Here is a 26,067-nt window from a genome sequence, read left to right as displayed (position 1 = left end):
TTATTTATTTTTTTTGCTGACAGATTGTCTGTGGGTTATTGGAAGTAGGCTCATTTATTGAACCTAAATGGCTGAAAACAAGTGAAAATGCTTCTTGATCTTGTAAGGTAAACACATACTGACAAAATGTTCTTTCAGGAGGACAGAAATAAAGCCTCCACAACAGAAGGGAAGCTCCAAGGTTTCAAAATGTCTGAATAGAGCTGCTGACAGAAGCAGGAAATACAGGTGAACCGAAGAAGCTCATAAAAATAACTTAATATGCATTTTTCACACAATATATTTAACCTATATAACCATGTGTCTGTTAAATTATTTTGCTAAATTAAATATTTATTATAGTAATTTTAAGAAGCTTTTCACAGCCAAATGTAACTACTTAACACTAAAAACATATTGTTATATAATTGTAGTATATTATGTATTCTTTTTTCTGCATTGTACATGTACTTTAACTTGTTTAACCTTCTAATAAACCAGCAACTGCATACTAAATATTGTGGTCTCTGTGACAAATGTTTTGTTCCTAGATTCTTCCATGATGATGGCCTGTGGCACATCAGCAGACTCAGAGTGAACCTTCTTCTCCAAAGTGTTGTAAACCAATGATCTAGTAAGTAAAATATCAAACATACACTACTGTTTCGTAAGTTTTGGTATGGTAAAGTTTCTTCTGCCCACCACAGCTTTGTGTATTTTGATAAATAATACAGTTAAGCAGTAATATTGTAAAATTAATATAATTTAAAATGATTGTTCTCTATTTTAATATAGTTAGAGAACTAATTTATTTCTGTGATGCAAAGCTACATTTTCAGTATCTTTACTCCGTTCTTCAGGGTCACATGATCCTTCAGAAATCATTAATCATGTGTTTGAGTTTAAGCAAGAGGATATTTTGATGAATAAAAAATTTTTTTTTTTTTTTTTTCCATTTACAGCATTTATTTAGTTTCCTTTAACTTTTGATAATTGATAATAAGACATTGATAATTAGAAATTAAAAATGTTTTTTTCAGTAGCAAATTGCCATATTAGAATGATTTCTGAAGGATCATGTCACACTGAAGACTGGAGTAAAGATGCTGAAAATGCAGCTTTGATAAAAAGAAATTAAGTTCACAATATATTCACAAAAATCAGTTAATTTGTAATAATATTTTACAATATTATTGTTTTTACTTCATTTTTGATCAAATAAATGCAGCCTTGGTGAGCAGAAGCGTCTTATTTCTAATACAAACTTTTGAAAGGTAGTGCACATTACAGTTATGACGTACCTCCCACTTACAGGGCTAGTTCACCTAAAAATGAAAATTCTGTCATCAATTACTCATGCTCATGTTGTTCCAAACCCGTAAGACCTCCGTTCATCTTCTGAACACAATTTAAGATATTTTTGATAAAATCCAAGAGCTTTCTGACCCTGCATAGACAGCAAGGGTACCACCACGGTCAAGACAGAGAAGGGCAGTAAAGACATTGTTGAAATTGTCCATGTGACATCTGTGGTTCAACTGTAGTTTTATGAAACTCTAAGAGTAATTTTGTGCACAAAAGAAACTAAATTGGTACTCTCGTAGCATCATAAAATGAAGGTTGAATCGCTGATGTCACATGGACTATTTTAATAATGCTTTTACTACCCTTCTGTGTCTTGACCGTGGTAGGGCCCTTGCTGTCTATGCAGGGTCAGAAAGCTCTCAGATTTCATCCAAAACATCTTAATTGGTGTTTTTAAGATGAACAAAGGTCTTACAGTTTAAGGAATGACATGAGAGTGAGGAATTAATGACAGAATTTTCATATTTTGGTGAACTAACCCTTAAAATTATACTGTGGCATACTGTATGTAGTCCATTCCGTGTCTGTTCCCTGAATACAGAGGGCAAATAATATATTTACCAAGGGTTCTATAAAAATTCTTATTGTGATTAAACCAGATCACAATAAACACAAATACGGGCAACAGCAGCTATAGTACTTGGCCTCTAATGAGGTTACAAAACTCTGGACTATTGATAATAGTGAGAATGTATCAAAGTCCACTAAAGTATATAAGCACATTTTTTGTATTTTATTCCTTAACTTTAAAATAGTCTTCCTGATAATGTCCAGGGGTCAGGTACAATGTTTTTGTTTAAATTAATTAAAAATACACATTTTTAGCCAAGCATTCACATAACACATCTCATAACATTGCACTTCAGTTATATGTAATTTAAATAACTCATCCTTTGTCTGAAATAATATGAACAGCTGCTATGCTAATCTTTCTCCTTTTGCTTTCCTGTTTCTTTCTCTGGATGCCCATCCCAAGGTTACCAGAGGTTACGCCAGTTCAAGATCGAATCCAGCCTTACTTGTAAAGACTTCAGAAGACGGCAACACTCAAGTTTTCAGATGATGCCAACTGTACATGGACACACAAAACTGTGAAATATTATCCTTATATTGCCTTTAAGGGTATACATTTTCAAGCCGCTTTGTATTATTGCAGTGTTTCTAATATCTGTAAATCTGTTTACCTATAAATCCCTTTTTACTTATAAGCAACACTCTGCAGGATGACTCTTAATGAAATGATGAGTTTTGACAAAAACACTTTTTGCATCAACAAAATGACAAAATACTGTGTTTTCCGTCATGCAGCAGAGTTTTGCTCATAAATAAACTGGGGATCTCTGAGAAATCTTTTACATTAACAACTTTGTAACATACAAAGTGGATTGAAAATTGTTGACCTTACCCTTTAATAATGTTAAATGATTGTGTTTAACTGAACACTTCACTGGAGACTTTAGTAATGTTTTATCATAAAAGATTTTAAAATTTGTATCATATAACTTAAAACATTTTAACTGCTGTAGTGTTTGCTCAGTTTTTATTTTGTGTTCATGTAGCTCTTGTAATATTGTACATTGGTTTTTGCCATGAAGATAGATTAGATTCTGATGTGGCAATGAAAATAGATAATTACCTTTATCTTTGAGATTCTGTCATATGGACATTTTTTTGTTGCTAAAAGATCTTTCCCAGTAAGTCTCAGTCACCTCTGGCTGATAATTTTTTTTTTTTTTTTTTTTTTTTTTTTTTTACATTGTAACCTTGGAACAATGCATTTTCTGTAAACCTACTTTGAAATGATAAGTATTATGAAATGTGTATATAATTATAGAGCAGTTAACCATGGTTTTTCAATAGCAAAACTGTAGCAACTATAAGTGTAGTAAACAAGTTTTTTTTTTTTTTTTTTTTGGTTCATAAGGTTTTGATGCCATGGTTCTACTATAGTTGAATTGTAGTAATACTAAAGTAAAACTGTAGTAAGCATGACTGTAGTAACCATAGTTTTTTTAAATCATAATAAATGTGGTTGCTATGGTTTTACTGCAAATACTATAGTAATGGTTAGTTTTGTACTTACTGTGGTTTTAATGCAACAGTCATTGTTAAACGGTTATTGTAGTAAAAATATTGATTTAGTTTTTACTATGGTTTTACTGCAAATGCTGTGGTTAATCCTTGAAAGAGTGAATGATTCTCATTTGTATGTCACTTTTGATACAAATATATCTGATAAATGTAAATGTATTTGTATGTTTAATGTCTGCCTTGAAAATATTAATAAACAAGCAACCGTTATTGAGAGTGGTGTCGTGTGTATTGTTTTATTATAAACCAGCGGCTCCTGCCGCGGGTGGTACGTTAGAATAGAAATGAGCAAAACGCCGGTGAACCGCGCCCACGCCGAGCAGCCGGGATTTAAAGCTGCATCGGCCGAATGTCGGCCGGAGTGTATTTGCGATTAAATGCCGACATCGCGGCGAGGTCTTGCCGATTAGCAAACGACCTCGGAGCGACATCGCGCCGATGGAATTTTGTAAGTCGGGACGACGTCGGCCCAACGTATGTGTGCTATCTGGGATAGAGAGATTGTCCCAGAGCTTACCTTCAGCCCGCACACATTTTTCAGAATTTAGAAGAACATTGAACAGCAAAATGCATCTCTATGACATGTCGTTAGCAGAAGTCACACAGCTGATGTCACAAATTCTAACTGAATCGGAATTCAACAGTTTTGAGTCTGCTGTTACTTCTGAACTGCAACATGCCAATAAAGGCGATTTGAGAGAAGGTGTTTTAAAAATTCTAAAGAATATCATAGGACCCAAAACAGACTGGTCCAGAATCACTAACTGTGTGCAAAAGAAGGATGAAACTGTAAGTGAGTACACTGAAAGGTTTTGTCAGTCAGCTGCAGCATACAGTGGAATAGCTGACACTCCAGAGAAGGTGCTAGATGATAAAGGACCACTAGCTCGTACATGGTTTGATGGCCTTTTAATTGAATATAGAAATGCACTGCCTTTCTTAGATCTCACATGGTCCAATAGAACCCTGCAAAGCAACTTGGACAGGTTAGCTATTTGGGAAAGAAACTCTGATGTTAAAGCCAGAGTAAAGATTGCAGCAGCTTCCTTTAAGTTGAAAACAGAGAACCGACAGGAAAGTAAATGTCCTAAGAGAGAGGGTAGTTGTCATTACTGCGGTAAACCTGGACACAGGATGAAAGAATGCAGGAAAAACAAAAAATACGTAAAAGAAATGAACAATGTAAATCAGCTTTTACACAGTCTGCTAGCAATGCTAAAACAGCACCTCCCCACTACACCAAACTCACTGGGCAGCTTGCTGAGGTGCTAACCGTTAAGGCTGTGAATTCTTAATTATCCCAGTAATCTACAACAAAGATGAAAGACTCTTTGTAAACAGAACAAAGGGAAGTTGAATAACACTTCCCCCAAACTTGGGGACACTGGGTTAAGTACACTCACAGCCATACCAGAATATTTTATTCAGTAACCCATCCTCTGTTATGATGTCTATCAGGACTGATGTTTAATTAGAGGACTGAAATGTAGTGATTGCATTGTTTTGGAAATACATGTATTTTTGTTCTGCATTAGGAACTTATGTCTCACACTATACAGTGTGCACAACACTTAAAGGGACAGATTAGGACACACAAACCAGTGAGGAGCCCAGGAAAGAACCGAAGTGCAATAGGCCTCGGGGGCCAATCCTGCGGTGAACATTTCCTCATAGGTTTTTCCCCATTAGTACTTTCAATCCCCACCTCACTGGTCTATTAGGTGTCAAATTAAGATAAGGTTAAGAAAAAAAAAAACACTATACGATCACTAGAATTTTAATGTAATAAATAAAACCACTATACGATCAACAGAAGTCTAAAAATGTCTATGCATGAATACTGCTGGTCTGCTGTTTCTTTGTTTTCTTGTGTTTCAGGTGTGTATGCCAAGTCATCTTCATAAGAGAAACCCTGGTGTGAAGCATCACTTCAGACATCCATGAACAAGCTTCATGAGGACAAAGAGTCATCTGAGTGAATCTACGTGGGAAACGGACTACAGAAAACAGACAGCTTCACAGCTATTCAGGCGCCATAGACTTCAAGACTTCCACTCTTACGCTACATGATTTTCTGTGACATCATGTAGTTTGTACGACATTTCACCATCCCTTGTCGTACGTGTCAACAGTTATGGTTCTGAAAAGAACTATTACACCTACGTAAATCTAGGACAAGACACAGAATAAGTTGTATGTGCCTGTAACTTTTTCAAGTTACATGACTGCAAGATGGGGCTTATGTTAACCAACGTAGGCTATAGAATGGACTTATGAAAGTTTCAGAGAATCACATGAGAGAACTTCAGTCATCCATCAACATGATCAAGATTGCCATTCTAGTCAACAGAATCCAACAAGACATTCTTGATCTTTCAGCAAAATTACACCAGATGACTGAAGATAGTTCTTCATGGTTTGGAAACTTGTTAGTGAAACCCTGGCTGTAGATCAAGGAAATAGCAGTTCTGCTATTGATTCTCCTACTGGTGTACTATCTATGCGTCCACAGTATCAAGTGTTTCATTCAGCAAATGACCCACGACCATCACAAGGAAATGACTGGTCCAACCAGAAAAGACTATTACCCGTAAGAACTAAACGGGCCCTAGCTGCATGTTGGTTTCTGTGTCAACATGCCGTTACAAACAATCACCACAGAGCAAGTACTATGTGCCTGTAACAATCAAAGGTTACAAGAACGAACTTTTAAATGTTTAAATTTGTATTATGTGAGAGTTATTAGAACTCTCAAAGAGGGGATTGTAGGATTACAAATTTATAAAAGGTTAAACATAGATTCCAATATAACTGCCTAAACAGAAAAGTAATGCATATTGTGATTTCTAAGAGCAGACAAACCAGACCCTGAGACAGGAACCTTATGTCTTTAAGCAGTTCCTGAACATCTGGCAGGTTTCTCTTATTAAGTGTGAAATCTAAGCTCAAAGTACAACTGTGTCCTTTTGTTTATTCCCTTTGCATTTGAATGCTAAATAGATCAAAGCCGGGAAAATCCTACTAGGCTGACTATCTGTACTGCATTTGCATGCTTTGTTTAGATTGACTCCACCTCTATGTTTTCCTCTCCCCCTGGAAAGGTATATAAACTGTAATGTATATGCCTTAGTAGACGAATTTTGATGACTGCAGCGAACGAACAGCTAGGATCTCAATAAAGAGAAACTTCTGCTTCAAAGATATCCAAATGTCTCCTGGTCTCTGAGAAAAGTTCACAACAATACAATACCTGCTTTACTAGAAACTCAATCTCTAGAAGTGCATTCATTAAAAAGTATAATTGTGTTATATTAGTGTCATGATTTTAGTGAAGTTACAAGTTTTGAAACCAAAATACCAGCAATATCCAGTTAGACCTGTAGTAAACTCAGAAGAGAAGATCAGGAGACTCTTGATAGAGATGTTACTGTGTGTCACTGCAGTCATCCAGACTGACTAAACACTAGTCACTGTAGTTTTATACAGATTTCAGGATCGTCATTAGAAGATAAAATATGCAAAGGATGTAAGCAGTTACAGGAATCTGCCTCTAATCCAATCAGCAGAACTATAGACTCATTATCACAGAGATCAGGGAAAGACTCACCTTCAGCCTCTGCATTCATATTTAACTCAGATATTGATCAGAAACAAAGACACCAATTAAAGAAATGAGGCAGAAACATCAACAGCCAATAAAGACAAAAGATGACACTTACCATCATTTCACATTCATATTCACACACTCCTAAAGCTAAATATATTCATTTAAAACAAACTGATCACATCCCTTGAATACTGTGTTTAAGCTTGTGATCTGAGAGCTTTGTCTTCATCTGTAACAACGGCCTCCTGAAATCTGAATAAAACTCCAGTGATTGAGTGCTTTAGTCAGTCTGGATGACCGCAGCGACACACAGGACCAGCTCAAACAAGAGTCTCCAGGGGTCCGTTCTTCGTACCTCGCTTACTAGTATAGCTGGATGAAGTAATCTGAGATCACTGGGTGGCTTAAAAGGGGCTACGTATCGATAGTAGAAACATTGATGGGCAACGCTTTGATTGGTCGGCGAACATGACGAAGGAGCGCGCTCAGTATTTTTCTGCAGCAGAGCAAGAACTCTTGATTGAGGGACTTCAGGAGTTTCAGAGTTTATTTAAAACGCAAGGGAAAACTGCAAAGGCTGGAAAAGCAAGGAGAGAGGGCTGGCAAAAAGTAGTGAACAAATTAAATGTGTTAATGCTGCCCATGTTACATGTTTTTTCCTTGATATGTTATTTTATTTATTTTTTTATTTTTTTATACATTACCGTTCAAAAGTTTGGGGTCAGTAAGACTTGTAATAGTCTTTAAAGAAGTCTCTTATACTCATCAAGGCTGCATTTATTTGATTAAAAATACAGAAAAAACAGTAATATTGCAAAATGTTTTTACAATATAAAATATTGGTTTTTTTTTTTTATTTATTTTAACATACTCTAAAATAGAATTTATTCCTGTGATGAAAAGCTGAATTTTTATCAGCTGTTACTTCAGTCTTAAGTGTCACATGATCCTTCAGAAATCATTGTAATATGCTGATTTATTATTAGAATGATCAATGTTGGATAATATCAACAGTTGTGCTGCCAAATATTTTTTGGAACCTGTGATTCTTTCATGAATAACAAGTTTAAAAAGTACAGTGTTTATTCAATATATATATATATATATATATATATATATATATATATATATATATATATAACAATGTAAATTATTTATTATTAACTTTTAATACATTTTTAATTATTAACTTAATACATGCTTGGTGAATAAAAGTATTAATTTCTTTAAAAAAAAAAAGTACTGACCTCAAACTTTTGAACGGTAGTGTATTATATATACACTTTCTTGCAAGATACTTTTCTTTTCCCACGTGAGTCAGACCGCGTCAGTCGTGCTCTTTAACCAATCAGATGTGACCTCGCCATTTCAACCAATCATAACCCGCCAGGAGCGCAGCCTAAATCCTGTTTACATGAAATAAACCTGCTCCCGAGCAGGTTTAAGTTTGCGCACCTGTTGCTATGACAGCAAGTCCCGGATGAGCTTCGAAGAACCGAGCGATCCAAGATCATGCCAAATCGTCAACAATCAAATCCAGCTAACTGAGTTAGCGAGGTACGAAGAACGGACCCCTGATCTTCATTTTCCTGCAGGTGTATTAAAGGTATTTTGTTTTCAAAATGTCTAACTTCACTAAAATCATAACACTAATACAACATATTTGATTTTTTTTTCTGATGGATGTACTTCTAGTTAAAGTTTCTAATAAACTGTTTATTGTGTCTTGTATTTATTAGCCAAACTTTTCAATGTTAACAAAAGAAGAACACAGCTGAATATGTTTTTACAAATTAACGAAACTGAAAAAGGTAATAATCAATGGACTATATTCCTTTTAAATTTGCCATCACACCTTTGTAAACGTTATACAGCAGCATTGACTGGTTTAATGTGAATTTAATGGCAAGGTATATAAACAGAAAGCATAGTGTTATAAATGTACATTAATAAAATAAAGAATATTATTAATAGATTTACAATGTTAATAACTTTAGAAAAGCATCATCATATGAGTTCGAAATTCTATTCGATATACAACATTTCTATGATGTGTTTGTGATTCTAGAGAGCAGTGCACCAATGGGACTTTTATTTTGCTCTGGTGGTGTGACGTCATAAATATGCGCTGCGCTCCTCATCTGTTGTCAGTCGCCTAAAGAAAGGTTTGTGCTTTTAAAGTTTTTAAACCAATGGACATTGTTGCATCAATTAAAGCGTTTTTACAAGCTATGTTAAATAAATGCATCATTATTAAATATAATGGTTTATCTAGTGTTACTTAAAATGTTAGCCTTTAGTAACAGAGAAGGTACGTTTGATTTCTCTCTCTATATATCATGAATCAATCGTGTGATGATAAGAAGTGATGAGAGAAACTGAGAATCGAATCATTTGAATCAAATCATTTGTGAAATGATTCAGTGATTCGATTCAGCGGCACGCGGACTACAAACGACAACAACAAACACAAACGAGTGAAACACAACCGACAATGATTTCATTCAAGTGTAATATATTAGATGTGATAAACAAATAATTGAATACCAAATATAAATCAAAATAGCCTAAAATTATAATCTAAATATGAACCTTTGGTGTTATTTGTATATATTTTATACTTTTTATATATAAGTCTATTAACTCTCTGACTGTCTTACCAGTGCACTGACTACTGAACTAGGAGCTGAATGACAAGCAGATAGAGATCTAGTTTGCATAGATTTTTCTTTCTATTAATTATTCTCATCTTAACCCTCATACCGTAAGCTGGACAAATGTGGGCAAAATAATTTTAATTAATTTTTTAAAAATACTTCCCTTGATCTGAGTGGTACAAGACTTGGTGACTTTTCCTAAGTTTGCCACCTGAACACGCAAAAAAAAAAAAAAGACTCGATTCTACAATGTTAAGTGGGTGAAAAAAAAAAACTCCTTAATCCCGTATTCGTGGACAAAAATGGGCACCCATAGGAATGAATGGGAAAAACTGTAATTCAGAGAATTTTTTTTTATTTTTGTCAAATAAAAATCAGTAGATCCAATACAACGCATATATTACATACACAAAAATGAAGGGGTGATCCTGTACAACCTTCTCAACATGGCAACAACTCACACTCACACACACACACACACACACACACACACACACAAACACAAACAAACAATGCATTCAATGAGCCTATAACAGAGCTGGAATTTTTTTTTTTTTTTTTTTTTTTTTTATAAAAACTCACTCACACATACAAACATAAAGACCCAGGAATTGGCACCAATTAGTTTGAGTTATTGAAATTTGATGTTCTTTGTTTCAAATAAATAAATAATGATTTACTACTTTGTCTTTTCCTTATAGCATGGTCATATATATCTAAGCATATTTTGGCATCTTTGTATAGTCTCACCTAACACAGATATATATTTATTAAAATTACAATTTTAAGTTGTGATAAAGTAAAAAAAATTAAGAGGTCAAATTCATTATAACAGTGGTTCATAGAGTTCAACCTATATGCAGCAATTCAGTACTGCAGCCATCTAGTGGTTATTGATATTATTGTTTTTTTGTTAATTTTATACTAACATAAGACACCAGATGTCACCAAAGTCACTTCATCTTTAGGTTTTAACTCTCTGAACTTACTGGAATGATTTTTTTAATTAAGATAATTAAATATTAAATATAAAATAAAAATAAGCATTATTTACATAAAAAATATGGTACTTTTAGAGGTAAATAAATTCAAAAATACCCCCAAAATAAAAAAAAACACCATAAATTGATAGATTTTATTTTATCGAAGATAGTGATATAACATTTATTGAACACAAATTTTTTGATCACACCTGAGACCTCTGTGCCCACATTTGTCCACAAACACGGGATTAAGGGCTGTAAAGTCAATACGGTATTAGGGTTAAACAGGACAGTGTACAAACACACAGAAAAACTCCTGGAGAAACAACAGAGATCCATGTGACACACTATTATAAAGATGCCGTTTATTAAAGAAGAGAGTGAAGACATGAAGGTTGAAGAAACATTCATCAAACATGAAGATACTGAGGAACAAAGAAAGATGTCGTTTATTAAAGAAGAGAATGAAGACATTAAGATTTTAGAAACATTCAGAGTCAAACATGAAGATACTGAGGAACAAACAGGTTGGTTTTCAATATCAAAGCTGGACTCACTCATTTGATCCGTATTAAAAGCTCTATAGAAAAAAAAAAACATATTTTGTGTAACATTAAACACAGTATCTACTTTTGATTAGAAAACAATGAAAGCGGTAACTGACAAAAAAACTTTATTTTGCTTGAAGCAAACAATGACACTTAAGTTTTTAACTTGACATTTGTTTTATTGTAAGTGATTTTTCTGCTATCATCAAAAGTGTGATATTAAAATGTAAATAGCAGTGAATGTTCACTAAAACAAGCAATAAATAATCATATTTCAGAAACACCAGCTTGTAGCTTGTTAATTGAAGATGCAGGACAGCCACATAGTAGTGCGTTACAATAGTCCAGTCTAGACGTCATGAATGCATCAAATAACTGTTCTGCATCTGAAACAGGTAACATGTTCTGTAATAGTTACTCATCTTGTATTTTAAATATGAAATGACGTTACATGTACTTTGTTACTCTCCAACTCTGGAGCCAAACAATAAAATAGAAACCGAAAATCTCTCATCGTAACCTTTGTGGGTTTAATTAGGAAATATTTCTTACTTGAATGCTGCTTTTAAATTCTCTAACGTGAAGATAAACATGGCAGATTATGTGTGGGTTTTTTAAAAGGAGTGTTTTTTATCATTATATGGTAGTTGTGATAAAAGCACAACAATATACATGTTACAAATAATTGTTTTTAGTTATAGCTATAATTAATGATTAAAATTGGTAGGAAATGCATTTAATAGAGACAGATCAGTAGCAGTATTTGTATCAATGAGACTGGTCTTCATAAACAATTGGCTACTTGGTAAAAAGATGCCAATAAGCCACATATTTTAAATGTACAATCTTTATGTTTTCTTACATTAATTTGGAGATTCAATGTGAAATTGTTTATTATCAAATAGTTTTTTAATTAATTGACAACATTAGTCTAAGTGTTTTGATGTCGGTTGCTTTGTGTCTTTAAACTGTTGTTAACTTACATTTTTCTCATTTCACCTCAGACCTGATGACTCTGAAAGAGGAGAGTCAAGAACTCAATGAAACAGAAGAGAAAGATCAAAATGAGAAACATGATTTCAAAACTGAAGAAAAATCAATTAGTTGCTCACAGAATAAAAAAACATCCTCACCAGAAATAAATAAAAAAACACACACTACAGACCTTAATTCTAACATGAGAATTCAGACTGGAGAGAGACCTTACAGCTGCCAACAGTGTGGGAAGAGTTTCTCACGAAATGGAGATCTAAAGACTCACATGAAAATTCACATTGAAAAGAAGCCGATCATATGCCCTCAGTGTGGAAAGAGTTTTACAAAGAAAAAATACCTTCATGTCCACATAATTCACACTGGAGAGAAGCCTTTCATCTGTAAACTGTGTGGGAAGAGTTTTACACAGAAACAATACCTTACTGTCCACATGAAAATTCACACTGGCGAAAAACCTTTCATCTGCAAACAGTGTGGGAAGAGTTTCTCACGAAATGGAGATCTTAAGACTCACATGAAAATTCACTCCGATAAGAAGCCATTCATATGTCCTGAGTGTGGAAAGAGTTTTACACTGAAAGGTACGCTTGATAACCACATGAAAATTCACACTGGAGAGAAACCTTTCAACTGCCCTCAGTGTGGAAAGAGTTTCAAGTATAAAACAAGTCTTGATGTTCACTTGAGCATTCACACTGGAGAGAAACCTTACACCTGTGAACAGTGTGGAAAGAGTTTCACGCATAAAGTAAACCTTAAGGTTCACATGACAGTTCACACTGGAGAGAAACCGTACAAGTGTGTTCAGTGTGAGAAGAGTTTCACATGTCAAAGCAGCCTGATACGTCATTTGAGAACTCATTCTGGAAAGAAACTGCAAAAGTCAAAGTACTAAAACATTGTTTTTCATCACACTTAAAGAACAATCAAAAAAATGTAAGACTTTATCTGTGTTCTTTGTTCAAGAGTGTATTGAGGAAAAAGCTGTGTGAAATCAAGGCTGTTCACACTGGAGCTGAATTTGGGCTACATCTGATCACCTTCATGCATCCTTCATCTCTTTTTGTTTCACCGTAAGGCTTTTTTTTTTTTTTTTTTTTTACTTCTGTGGCCATACCCAACCATTCGCTTAACTGTAGTTTCAAATATTGAGTGATTACAGTAGATTCCCTCAAATAGTGACTATGTAGAATGTCACTCAATTCAATGTGTTGATTTCTCTGAATCACAATATTAGTCAAACTTACACCTTGCTGGGAAAAGCAACAATGTAACTGAAGATTATAAATGAATTGACATCAACTGAACAAAATGACTTGTTCCCATGGATTTTAAATGTATTTTAGCTTATTGTTTAATCAATTTAATGTTGTAATATCTGTTTACATTTATGGACTTCATCAGGAGAAGCATGAAAATATTATTCTAGTTTGTGCAGGTCTTTTTTTAACCTGCACAGTTCATTCTTTGTTGTGCTTCCAGTAGCCTATATGTACAGTAGATATACGTACTGTTTCCTTTATAATTCATTTGCTACAATAAACAATCCTTAGCAGTTGGCCTTCATTCATTTTCTTGTTAATTATACATTAAAGAAAGTATTTTTTAAAAATTGATTAAATAGTTGTATTCAGCAGTAACACATTTTCATACCCCTCTATTAATGCACGAATAGCTTCTCATCAACCTATTAGATCTATTTTCTGTTACCTACCCAGCCAAGCTACATTTTACAACTCATCACTTTTAGCACATACTTCAAACACTTCTCATTCATTCTTATTTGCACAGCATTTTTTCTGTTTCCAGATTACACAGTTCCGTCATACACTGTTCACACAGTGTGTAAAACTTTTTACTTTTTGCACTTTCAGCCACTTCAATCTCAGTCAGAACCTATCAGCTCTTGTCTTGATTTCATCGTGTGGTCCACTTCTTTTTATACAGCTTATAGCCTTATTTCACTTTTACCTTCATAGTGTCACGACCGCATGCAACACACAGAGATTAGAATTAAATTAAAGTTCTTCAATAAAATCCACAAAGGGTAATCCAAACAGGATAATCCAGACAGGTAAGCAGGGGAACATATCCAATACAATATAAAGACATTTAAGACCGGACAAAAAGGAAGGGACTTAAATACACAGGATAATTAAACTCAGGTGCAGCAGGGAATAATTCATTAACTAAACAAGGAAGGGAACATGACCAAATAAGGAAACTGGAACCAAACAGAAACAAATACAGGTGAAAAACAAGGAAAAATCAGTCCGTCAACTTGACATAACTCCCCCCTCCCAGAAGGTCTGTAACATAATCAACCGGGGAGGGGGATTGGCCTCCAGGGTGAATCAAGGAGCTCAGAGAGACATGGCAGATCAGTGAACCTGGGGAGCCATGACAGATCAAAGTGCTGTCCGGGGGGCCATGGTGGATCAGGGAGCCTCGGGAGCCATGACGGATCAAGGTACACGAGGGGCCATGACAGATCAGGGTGCTGTATAATTATATATATATATATATATATATATATATATATATATATAAAATTCATAGAATTATACACATTTATATACCATATCACTATGACCTCAAAGCACTCTGAGATATGGATATAGGGAGCAGATGGCTTTGCATCCTTTTGAATTTCTCTCACAGTACTTTGAAGTCATACAAAATTCAATCACCTACTATGTAATATGTACACACCTATATGTAGTTGCATCGCTTTGACCTTTTGGTTCTTTCTATCCCACCTTCTCATGTGCCATGATTGGTCAATTATGTTCAATGCCTGCATGCTATAGGTCAAACTACTTTTTGTTAATTACCTTCAGCAAGTTTGAAAACAGAAAAACAAAGCTAACAATTTATTTATAAGAATGAACTCTTAATCCAGTGAGATCCTCTGTTATATGTACTTAATTTCTCTATCTCTCCCAGGAGACTGACATACCCTTCCTCTGATGGCTCCACTTTGTCTGCTGAAACCCAGAGGGGAGATTTGAACAAGTATCTCTTTGGCTCTTCTTCCTGATCTTCAGTCAGGGTCAGTGGGCTGATTTTAAATTTGCTGGTGGCTGATTCAACAAAGATGCTTGGCTTTCATAGTTGTTTGACAAGGTATGGTTTTTCACCAAGTAGCTCACCCCTTCTTCAAATTCTGGGGTCTCATCTAGGATGTACCAAATGAAACATAAATCACTTTTTTATATAAGGATCCTTTAAGGTAATATTATTTTTAGTCCAGTAATCCAGTTTTCTCTCATCTGGGAGTTTACTGACAAACCAGTGGAATGGTCTAAGAGATATTGAAGAATTTGATGCAGTTTTTGTCATCTCTGTAACATCTTAATTATGAAAAAGTAGAAAACAAGTCAGATTGGCATCTTTTTTTCAATACAAGCAGTTTTTCATGACCCCTTTAAATAATTACTGTATTCTCAAGTCAGAGTTTAATATAATGTTAAGTGATTTTGATGTATATTAGAGTGATTTAATAACGCACAGGTATTTTGCACAATACTGTTCTGGGTGTTGTTTTTCATCAAACATGTATATGCAAAAATACTATTTTTTATTTTGTTTATGTTATTGTAGTGTCAATCATTTTAAATTGTAAAGAAATAGTACAAAAAGTTAAGGCAATCAAAATTGCTAAAGTTGCAGTATGAAATGTGCTATATAAATAAACTTGCCTTGCCTTGCCTAACCTTGTCTGATCTGTGTTGTACAATTTAAATTGTGTGTAAATGAAGTGCTGCTATGATCTTAATGCTACCAAATATTATAAACATAAATAAGATCATTTTTGTTGTGATGATACATTTTCTGATGCACCAGGGCACATCATCAGTGATGTATCCTGAGGTCATCGGGTGTTTCGGGTCTCTCGAACATCAGACACCCTCACTCAGGCGACCCAGCTGAGGTTGATCAGGCCTCAGCTTGTGCCCTGGCAGCTCAACCACGGTTCCGCTCTCTTAATCCAGAGCCACCTAGAGGCTTTCTCCGCTGCCTCTGTGCTGTTGCAGATGGCTCTTCTCCTCCTTTCACCTGTGATACCGAGTGCAGTATATGCCCTGTAGAGGGACTGACCTGCAAAGCCTCTGCACCCTACCTCTACAGGCAAGCACCTTGCCTTCCAGCCTTGTTCGTGGCAGTCGCTGACTAAGTCCTGATACTTCCCCTTTTTCCGCTCAAAGGCCTCCTCCATTCGCTCCTCCCATGGCACGGTGAGCTCCAGCATGACAACATTTTTTGTTGCCTCAGATACCAGAATGATGTCAGGTCTGAGTGAGGTCTTGACTACATGCTGGGGGAACTTGAGCTGCTTGCCCAGGTCTACTGACAGCTGCCAGTCCTGTGCAGTTTGGAGAAGCCCTGCTGTTGCTTTCCTTGTTCCTGGCTTCTCTCCGGCTCTAATGAAGCTGATGGTTTGCTTCCTGGGTCTGGACTTTTGGCAGATAGAAACAGCACTAGCGATGCTCTCTGCGATGGTCTTGAGCACCTGGTCATGACGCCAGCGGTATCGGCCTTCCCCTAGAGCTTTTGGACAACAACTCAATACGTGCTCAAGGGTCCCCTTGTTCTTCTCGCAGAGGGGGCATGCTGGTGATTCGGCCAAGCCCCAGCAGTGCAGGTTGGATGGGCTGGGAAGAACATCATAGACCGCCTGGACCAGGAACTTAATGCGTTGCGGTTCTGCCCGCCACAGGTCAGTCCACGAGATCTTCCTCTCCACAACTTGCTCCCATCTAGTCCATGCGCCTTGCTGTCTCATCCCCACTGCTCTGCTGGTCCTCTCCTCCTCCACAGCTGCTCTGACTTCGTTCTGAACCAGTTGCCGCCGCTCCTTCCCCCACGCTTTGTCATAACGCGGGGCTGCAACGACTCCTAGTCCAGCCCTTCCTCTGGCCACAGTTCCCACAAGAACTCCATGGTGCAAACGGGACTCTGCCTGCTCCACTGCCACCTCTGCTCTCCATTTCCTGCCAGTCTTGACTACCACCCCTGCCCCAGAGACTTTTGGGTCTGTTGATTCCCGGAACTGCAGCACCTCTCTTGCACGCAAAACCTTGAACTCCTCCTCGATGGATTTCAGAGGTTGTGTCAGTTTGCAGCTGTTTCCATAGAGTGCGATGTTGCTTAAGCTCCGCGGTAGACCCAACCATCTCCTCAGGTAGCGGCTGACTCTCCTCTCCAGGTCTGTAATGGTGGAGATCGGGAATTCATAGAGAAGCAGGGGCCACAGTATCCTCGGCAGAATCCCGTGCTGATAGATCCACGCCTTGAATCTGCCGGGTAGGCCTGTCTTGTCGACGCTCTTCAGCCATTTCTCCAGCTCCTCACAGGTGTTCTTTATTGAAGCTGTGTCCTTGAGGCTGCTGTCAAAGTACCTCCCCAGGCTTTTCACAGACTTCTCGGAGATGGTAGGGATTGGTGTTCCTGAGATCGAAAACCGGAACTTGTCGACCACTCTGCCCTTCTTCAGGACCAAGGATCTTGACTTTGTTGGCTTAAAAGACATCCTGGCCCATCCCAACAGCCTCTCTAGCCCACTCAAGATCCATCTGGCTCCAGGCACTGACTCGGTGGTTACTGTCAGGTCGTTCATGAACGCACGGGATTGGTGGTTGGCGGATCCCAGACCTGGACTTGGGGCCTCTACACTCTGGTTCAGCAGATTTTACCAACATGTTCATTGCTAGTGCGAACAGGATCACAGAGATGGTACAGCCTGTGATAAATCCAACCTCCAATCTGTGCCACTCCGATGTTACTGCCCCTGCTGAAACTCTCAGACTGAACTCGCTGTAATAATCCAGAATGAGGTCTCTGACTGCAGCTGGAACATGGTGCCTCTCCAGTGTTTCCCTTACCAGCTTGTGGGGCATAGAGCCATAGGCATTGGCCAGATCTAACCAAAGCACCACCAGATCTCCCCTTTTCTCCCTTGCTTCTCTGAGGAGCTGCGTGACCACGCCTGTGTGTTCTAAACACCCCGGTACACCAGAAATGCCGCCTTTCTGCACTGAGGTGTCGATGTGTCCGTTCTTAAGGAAGAAGTCAGCCAGCCGCCTAGCCACAATGCTGAAGAAGATCTTCCCCTCAACACTGAGTAGTGAGATGATTCTGAACTGGCTGATCTCTTTGGCGTCCTCCTCTTTAGGGATCCACACACCCTCCGCAAACCGCCACTGTTGCGCTGCTTTCCCTCTTCTCCAGATGACCTTTAGGATCCTCCACAGCCGGTGTAGCAACTTGGGACAGTGCTTGTATACCTTGAAGGTGGTTCCACTTGGTCCTGGAGCAGACCCGGTTCTTGCCCTCTTTACCACATACTGAACTTCTTTCAGGAGGGGTTCCCCCTGGTCGAATGCTACCGTTGGCTCTGGTGGTCTTAACACGGTATCACACTGTCCTAGGTCTTGGTCTCTGGTGGGGTCACTGAAGGTGTTTTGAAGATGTTGCTCGACATCCTCCTTTGCACAGGTTAAGCGTCCGCTGCGTCTCTGCCCAAGGAGCTGTTTGGTGAACCCGAATGGGTTGCTGATGAAGGCAGTGCGTTTCTGAGCTCTTTCTCTGCGCCGCCTCCTATGGTATTCCGCCCTACGCAGGGTAAGGAGTCTCTTCCTGAGCACAGTACGAAGCTCTGCCAATGGCGCCCGCTCCTCTTGTCTTGCCACCTTGTACTGTTTGGTCAAGGCTTTCAGCTCTGTCCTGATGTTGTGGATTTTAACCGCCCGCTGGTTCATACTGTAGGGCTGTCTAGCTCCCCTTTCTTCCTCAACTCCAAACCTTTCCGCAGCCATACTGACTATGATAGTTGTCATAGTCTGCAGTCTCCTCTCTATATCCCCTTTGGCCGTTGTTTCTAGCACTGCATCCGCATCCTCGTCGAACTTCTGCCACTCTGATGTTTTAGAGGCTTGAGGCCACTTGATCCTTCTCTTCTCCGATGGCCTGCTCGGAGGGACTGACGGCACCACTTGGAGGCTCTGGGCTCTGTGGGGTGCTTCCGGGCCCTGCTCCTCCTCTGTCTCACCAGGCACTGGTCCTGAGCATTGTGGTGGTTGTAGTCTCTCTTTACATTTCATCTTTGTTTGATGGATCTTCAGGCCTCTCTCATTTTTGCAAATCTTTCCACAAAAACACTCTATTCTCGTCAGTGTTTGTCCATTGCTGTTGTTCGTTAACCTTGTGTCTGTCCGGCTGGGGTGCTCATTCCCCCCCCTCTCGGGCTCCCCTGAGGGTATATCTCCTTTGTCTGTTCCGTAGCTTATTTTGGGTCCTCCTTCACAGGAGGTGCGGTTAGGGGTGCTGACCCGCGCCGCCCCGGTTGCCGTCTTTCCGAGCTGTCGTCTGTCTCTCCAGCTGTCACCAGCCTCTTCCTGGTTGTCACCCAGCCTGTTCCTGGTGGTCACTGGTTTTTCCAGTCTAACAGTTGTGATGATACATCTTCTGATGCACCAGGGAACATCATCAGTGATGTATCCTGAGGTCATCGGGTGTTTCGGGTCTCTCGAACATCAGACACCCTCACTCAGGCGACCCAGCTGAGGTTGATCAGGCCTCAGCTTGTGCCCTGGCAGCTCAACCACGGTTCCGCTCTCTTAATCCAGAGCCACCTAGAGGCTTTCTCCGCTGCCTCTGTGCTGTTGCAGATGGCTCTTCTCCTCCTTTCACCTGTGATACCGAGTGCAGTATATGCCCTGTAGAGGGACTGACCTGCAAAGCCTCTGCACCCTACCTCTACAGGCAAGCACCTTGCCTTCCAGCCTTGTTCGTGGCAGTCGCTGACTAAGTCCTGATACTTCCCCTTTTTCCGCTCAAAGGCCTCCTCCATTCGCTCCTCCCATGGCATGGTGAGCTCCAGCATGACAACATTTTTTGTTGCCTCAGATACAAAAAAAAAAAAAAAAATCATTAATCAATTACAAATTAAACATTGAATTACTAGTTGTTAACAGAGTATTATTTTCTTTCCTACCTCTCTCTCTTACCCTCTTTTTTAATAAACATAAATATTTAATTGTAATATCTTTTCAACAAATATAATTGTGTATGTGTGTTAATACAATAATTCATTACATAACATTAACTAATAGAATACATTACAACAGTTATTATAAATGTACATAATACCTATATAGAGAGTGTGTATACATAATGTATATGCACATATTTTTTATTTCATACTTGTCAACTTAAAATGATCTCTAAATAAAGGGAAGCACTGGTGACACCTGTTGGTCAAAAACAGGAACATTAGTGTGTGAAAATGACAGGCATATTTTCCTGGGCAAATTTTCCAGCTATAAATGCATTTTTTTTTTTTATAATTACCTATTAAATATGTTGTCCTTTCTGTCACAGAGTTACATTTTACAAAAAGAAAAGTTACGTTTACAAAAAAAAGAAACAAATTATTAAATTAAAAACTATTAAATTCACTACAGAGTGTAGCTACAGTATTCAATATTACAAAAAGGAAAAAAGATAATTATTGTAGATTATTGTTCATAGTATTGTAATAATGAAACAAAATAATGCATTAATTGAGTTCATTGTATCCATGTGCAGTATAAGCACTCATGAATTAGTCACATTTCCAGGGCTCTCAGAAGTAAAAGTCATCATAGTTATGTAGAGTAAACTGCAGCAAATATATTTTTGTGTTCTCATTCGCCACAATAGCAAAAGAAAGATATCCATGATAGTGTTTCAGTGACTTTCTGAATAATGGGGAAAAGTAAATAAATAAATAAGACGTTGATTAGTCAAAAGAGTGTATTACGTCAGATTAACAGTCACTCCCTCATCTTTTGTACAGAAACACTTGCAAAGTATAGGTTCGTAAATGTACATTAATTTAACAAGCGAAAATATAATAGTTTCTACATTTAACATGCTAATAATTGTGGAAAGCACATAAAACACATCAGTGTGTAAACGGGACTTTTATTTTGGTGATGTGACGTAATAAAGCGGCGCCCCTAGCCCTGCATTTGTTGTGATTCGGCTAAAGAGAGGTTTGTGGTTTTTAAGTTTTTTAATCAATGCAAACTGTGGTTAATTTAAAGGTTTTTACAAGCTTTCAATCTTAAATACAACATTGTAATGCTTTGTTATTTTTGCGAGTAAAGTGCACCCTCATATTAATAACAGAAAATGCGTGACTCATTTTGCTCCGTAAATGTGAATCAGTGCATCGTTCAAGTAGAACGTGAAAGAAAATGCGAATCTAGATCATCTGAACCGAATCAGTGGTGAAATGATTCAGTGATTCGAATCGATTGAATCAACTCATTCAGTGACAACAAACACAAACTTTTACAAACTGCAAATGTTTTCATGAAAGTGTAATTATTAAATGTTATGTACAAATAATCGAATGCAAAAATTAAACATTAATATTAACTATGTGTGTAATACCTGTTTTAGTCAGGTTATTTCCCATTAACTAGCCTATTACTCTGACTGAGTCTCTTACCCAGGGCTGCTCAACCCTGCTCCTGGAGATCTACCTACCTGCAGATTTCTGTTCCAGCCCTGCTCCAACACAGCTGTCTGTAATTGTCAAGTGCTACTTAAGAGATTAATTAGCTGGTTCAGGTGTGATTCTTCAGGGTTGGAGCTGAACTTTGCAGGATAGTAGATCTCCAGGAACAGGGTTGGGCACCCCTGCTCTTACCAGTGCACTGACCGCTGTAGTGAACACATAGAGCAGGGTTCCTCAAATCTTACCCTGGAGGGCCAATGCGCTGCAGAGTTTAGCTCCAACCCTGATCAAACTCACCTGCTTGTGATTCTCTAATGATCCTGAAGACCTTGATTAGCATGCTCAGGTGTGTTTGATTAGGGTTAGAGCTAAACTCTTCAGGAAAATGGATCTCGTGGGCCAGATTTGAGGATCCCTGACATAGAGATTTAGTTTGCATTTATTTTTGAGAATAATTACTTTCTGTTAATTATTCTAATCTTAAACAGGACAAAAGTGTCCAAACACAGAAAAAACCCTCCTGAATCAACTGAGATCCACGTGACACACTATTATAAAGATGGTGTTTATTAAAGAGGAGAGAGAAGACATGAAGATAGAAGAAACATTCAGAGTCAAACATGAAGATACTGAGGAACAAAGAAAGATGGATTTTATTAAAAAGGAGAATGAAGACGTGAAGATTGAAGAAACATTGAAACCTGAAGATACTGAGGAACAAACAGGTTGATTTTTATTCTTAAAGCTCATTACAGAAATGAATGATATGAATAATATCACATGAGTGTAGAGATGTTTTGACATTTGACAGAAGTGTAACTTCTTAACATTAAACCTAGTATCTGCTTCTAATACTAAAACCATTGATTTCTAGCACTTTAGCTAATTATGCTAAGATATGCATATGCTATGCTGATTATGCTAAGTACTAAGAAAATAATTTAGTTTGCACCAAGCAAACCTTGAAATGTTACCTACATGTTAATTTAAAGATTTTGGTAAGCAAATAAAACAAGTTAACACTTAGGCTACACCTAAATGAATCCACATACAATCGAAAACAGCCTTTTTGTTTTAAAATTTTATCATCCGCACTGAAATGTCAGAAAATGTTAAATTCGCCTTACTGCGCATTACGTGAAACCTCATAAAAGCTCACTGAGACTATACAAATGGAACAGATGATACTTTTTCATGCAATTCTTCAAGTAAGATCATTTCATTTACCAAAACTTTATTTTTGTAGACCAAGACAATGTAGGAAATACAGAAAACAGTACAAAATAGGAGAAAACAGTGCTGTAAATATAAAGCAAGTCTGACAATAAACAGGGTTTCCGCGGGGTCTTAAAAAGTCAAAAATTTAAAAATCAAAATTTTAGGCCTTAAAAAGTCTTAAATTCGCTGTTCTAGGTCTTAAATAATTTTACACAGGTCTTATTTTTCCGATGTCCATGTAACGCTACCTCTAATGCTCATTTAAATTCTCTTTTTGTTGTTTCCGTGGTGTTGTAGTTCTTTATTTCACTATTCCAAATATAATTTGCTGTATTTAAACTACAAATGAGACCAGCATGCAATAGCCAATCAGCTTTCTGTTATTGCCGCGAGTCTCTCTCGGATTGTACCGCAGAAGTAAAATGGATTTAACTTTTTAGCTATGGGGAAGTGCAAGTTTAGCGACACTTAGCTTGAAAAAACTGAATATAGGGCTTGGCTAAGGCCAGTTGCTAACAACTAGATTTTTTTTCTCCCTCTGTGGAACGCAGTAACTGCGTCTTCAGAATCGCAGTAGCAGAATACAGGTCAAACGACCTTTTTCTGTATATAATGTTATCAATAATAAGAAGAAATATAGGTCGAGCTAGCTGACCGCCAGCCTTCGAAATACTTTTAAAATGTTTTTTTTTTTTTTTACTTGCCCGACCGAATAAACCGCCTGATTAAAACTGAAGTGACAAAAACAACTAGCGAAGCATCGAAAGGCAAGAAAGATTCATATTTTAATACATTCAACGTAAACAGAAATTGATAATGGATATGTGTGTATTTCTGGTCTATTTGTGACATACTTTAAAACAAATGAATGTAACAGCACTCTAAAGAAACACACTGAGGTAAACATTTCAAATGTATAGTTTATTTATAACATGATATAGTTCAGTAATATACCAAGTGAGCTTTTTGCTGAAAATTCTCACAATTACAAATGTTACATTAATTTTAGCTCAATAAAAAATTAGTTAGTCAAGTAGTTACTTACATATTAATCTCACTTTTAATTTTGCAGTGTAAATTATGTAATCTCACTGCTAACAGCCATTTAGAATTTATTGATAAATTCATAAAATAAATTTCAAAGGTAATGCATACATTTCAAAAGTAAAAAAAAAGGCCTTTATAAAGGTAAATCAAATATGCAGATTTAAGATGTAAAAGCTAATAGAGCACTGATGAAAATATTGCTTCAGAATTTTTTTTTTTTACATCAGATATTTCTAGTGGTACTTTTATGGGGATATTTTGTGTGGAATAGTATCTGCTGATATGAAAAGTTCACTGTATATCGTAATAATAAATTTAATTTATGACAGCCATGAAATTGTGTTTACTTTTTACATTAAACACATTAAATATTACATGTATGCATGTAATATAATATCTATTTCCATTACAGGTTCGGTCTTAAATTTCATATAAGGTGGTATTAAAAAGGTCTTAAAGTCTTAAATTTCACTTGTTCATATCTGCAGAAACCCTGAATAAAACAAACACAAATTAAGCCAAAACAAAAGCACAATCATTGAAGATAAATTCTGATGTAATTCTGTGAGGTGTAAGATTGCAATGTACAAGTTGTTAAACACACTTTAAGGTGATGAGTAGGCATAAATTGGGCTCGTTGTTCTGTGGTGTTTTACATACATTGATTTATTTGTGGCGACTGACCACAATATCAAAACTGACCGCCACAAATAGATTTTCTAGAAGGCTTTAATTTTGTTGAACAAACATGAGCACTATGTTTCAAAATCAATGTTTTATATCACTGTACCTCTGAAGGAAACCTTTCAGAATTGTCTTCAGAACATTTTCGATGTACTTTTCATTTTGTCTGCCTGTAATGCCTGATAAAGCTACCAGTCTCAGATGAAACGTGAGTTCTCTCGATCTGAGAGCCAAGTCTTTTATAGTTGAGCACAGCAGTGCTCTCCTCACTTTCAAGAGTCACCAGTTAAAATGTAGGCTGTTTTCTATTATTTCATTTTTAATTTAGTGGTTTAAAGACTTGAGATAGAAGGTACAGCTGTCATAAACCCAGAGAGAAAAGCTGCATGGCTAGAAACGTCTGATCAACTGAATGTGCAAGTAGCAACCATGATAAATTGTTTTCATATTTTAAAAACAACGTCATTAAATCTTAGGCACAATACATTAAATACAGTTGATTGCAGCCCAAGTTTTATTTATTTCATTTATTATTTGTGAAAGAATGTCTATATACTTTCCTGTTTGGACTGATACTAAAGTCAAAATAATTGTATACGAGAGAGTCAGTGGTAAGTCAAATCAGTGCATTTCTATTGGTCCGTGTTACAGGATTCAGCATAGCCTGACGGTTAGCCTTCCTCGGACCAGTTTAGTTTAACAGCATTAGTTGCCCAGTGTTCTGGCTGCATGTTCCTGGTATGTGTGTGTGTGTGTGTGCTTTGATGAATTCAACACAGAGCACAATTCAACATACTTGGCAGTTGGCACATGTCACTTCACTTTCACTTTTTCACTTTCAATTGGTGTGGAAAAATTTCCTGTTTTCTTTTAAAGTATTTTTTATATCATATCGTGTTTCCGGAGGTGTAATAATAATTTTACTAGGGCCGGGACTCGATTAAAAAAATAATCTAATTGATTAGAGCCTTTGTAATTAATTAATCGAAATTTTATCGCATATAAATATTTGGCCTGAGAACAGAGAGAAGTAAGTTTTTTCATATAAGGATTTTTAGTATACCATTGAATAATGACTGAATACATAAGCTTAAGCAACAAAACATTGTATATTTTTGTTCAACCAAGTCCAACAGACCAGTGCAATATTGCCATTAAGTGTAGCAATAGGATTGGTCTTTTTAACTGTCCAGTGAGGAGAGCGGGTCTTTTAAGTAGAGTCTGCCAAGTCTAAAAAGATGCAGATATTGTTCTCCAGGTAACCCCGAGTCTTGTGCAGTTTTGCCCACGTGATAACGAACATAATTGCCCCCTTAATAAAACCTCAGAAGGAATTATTGTGTGATGAATTTTTCATCTGATGGTTGAGTGGGGAGTTTGTCCC

At 37.1% G+C, this 26,067-nt stretch overlaps 1 protein-coding gene across 1 annotated transcript in view; it reads left to right on the top strand.

Moving 5' to 3' along the window:
* Positions 1 to 12,328: 12,328 nt before the first annotated feature.
* The window catches only part of LOC141299045 (uncharacterized), a 24,022-nt gene continuing 10,283 nt past the window's right edge, over positions 12,329 to 26,067 (top strand). Inside the window, exons 1-2 of the mRNA XM_073829318.1 lie at positions 12,329 to 13,062; positions 15,232 to 15,241. Coding sequence (XP_073685419.1) covers positions 12,408 to 13,062; positions 15,232 to 15,241 — 665 coding nt within the window. The 5' untranslated portion in view covers positions 12,329 to 12,407. The remainder of the gene's footprint in view (positions 13,063 to 15,231; positions 15,242 to 26,067) is intronic.

Source organism: Garra rufa, chromosome 23, assembly GCF_049309525.1.
Source record: "Garra rufa chromosome 23, GarRuf1.0, whole genome shotgun sequence".
Classification (NCBI taxonomy): Eukaryota; Metazoa; Chordata; class Actinopteri; order Cypriniformes; family Cyprinidae; genus Garra; species Garra rufa.
This window is presented reverse-complemented; position numbering and strand designations above follow the sequence as displayed.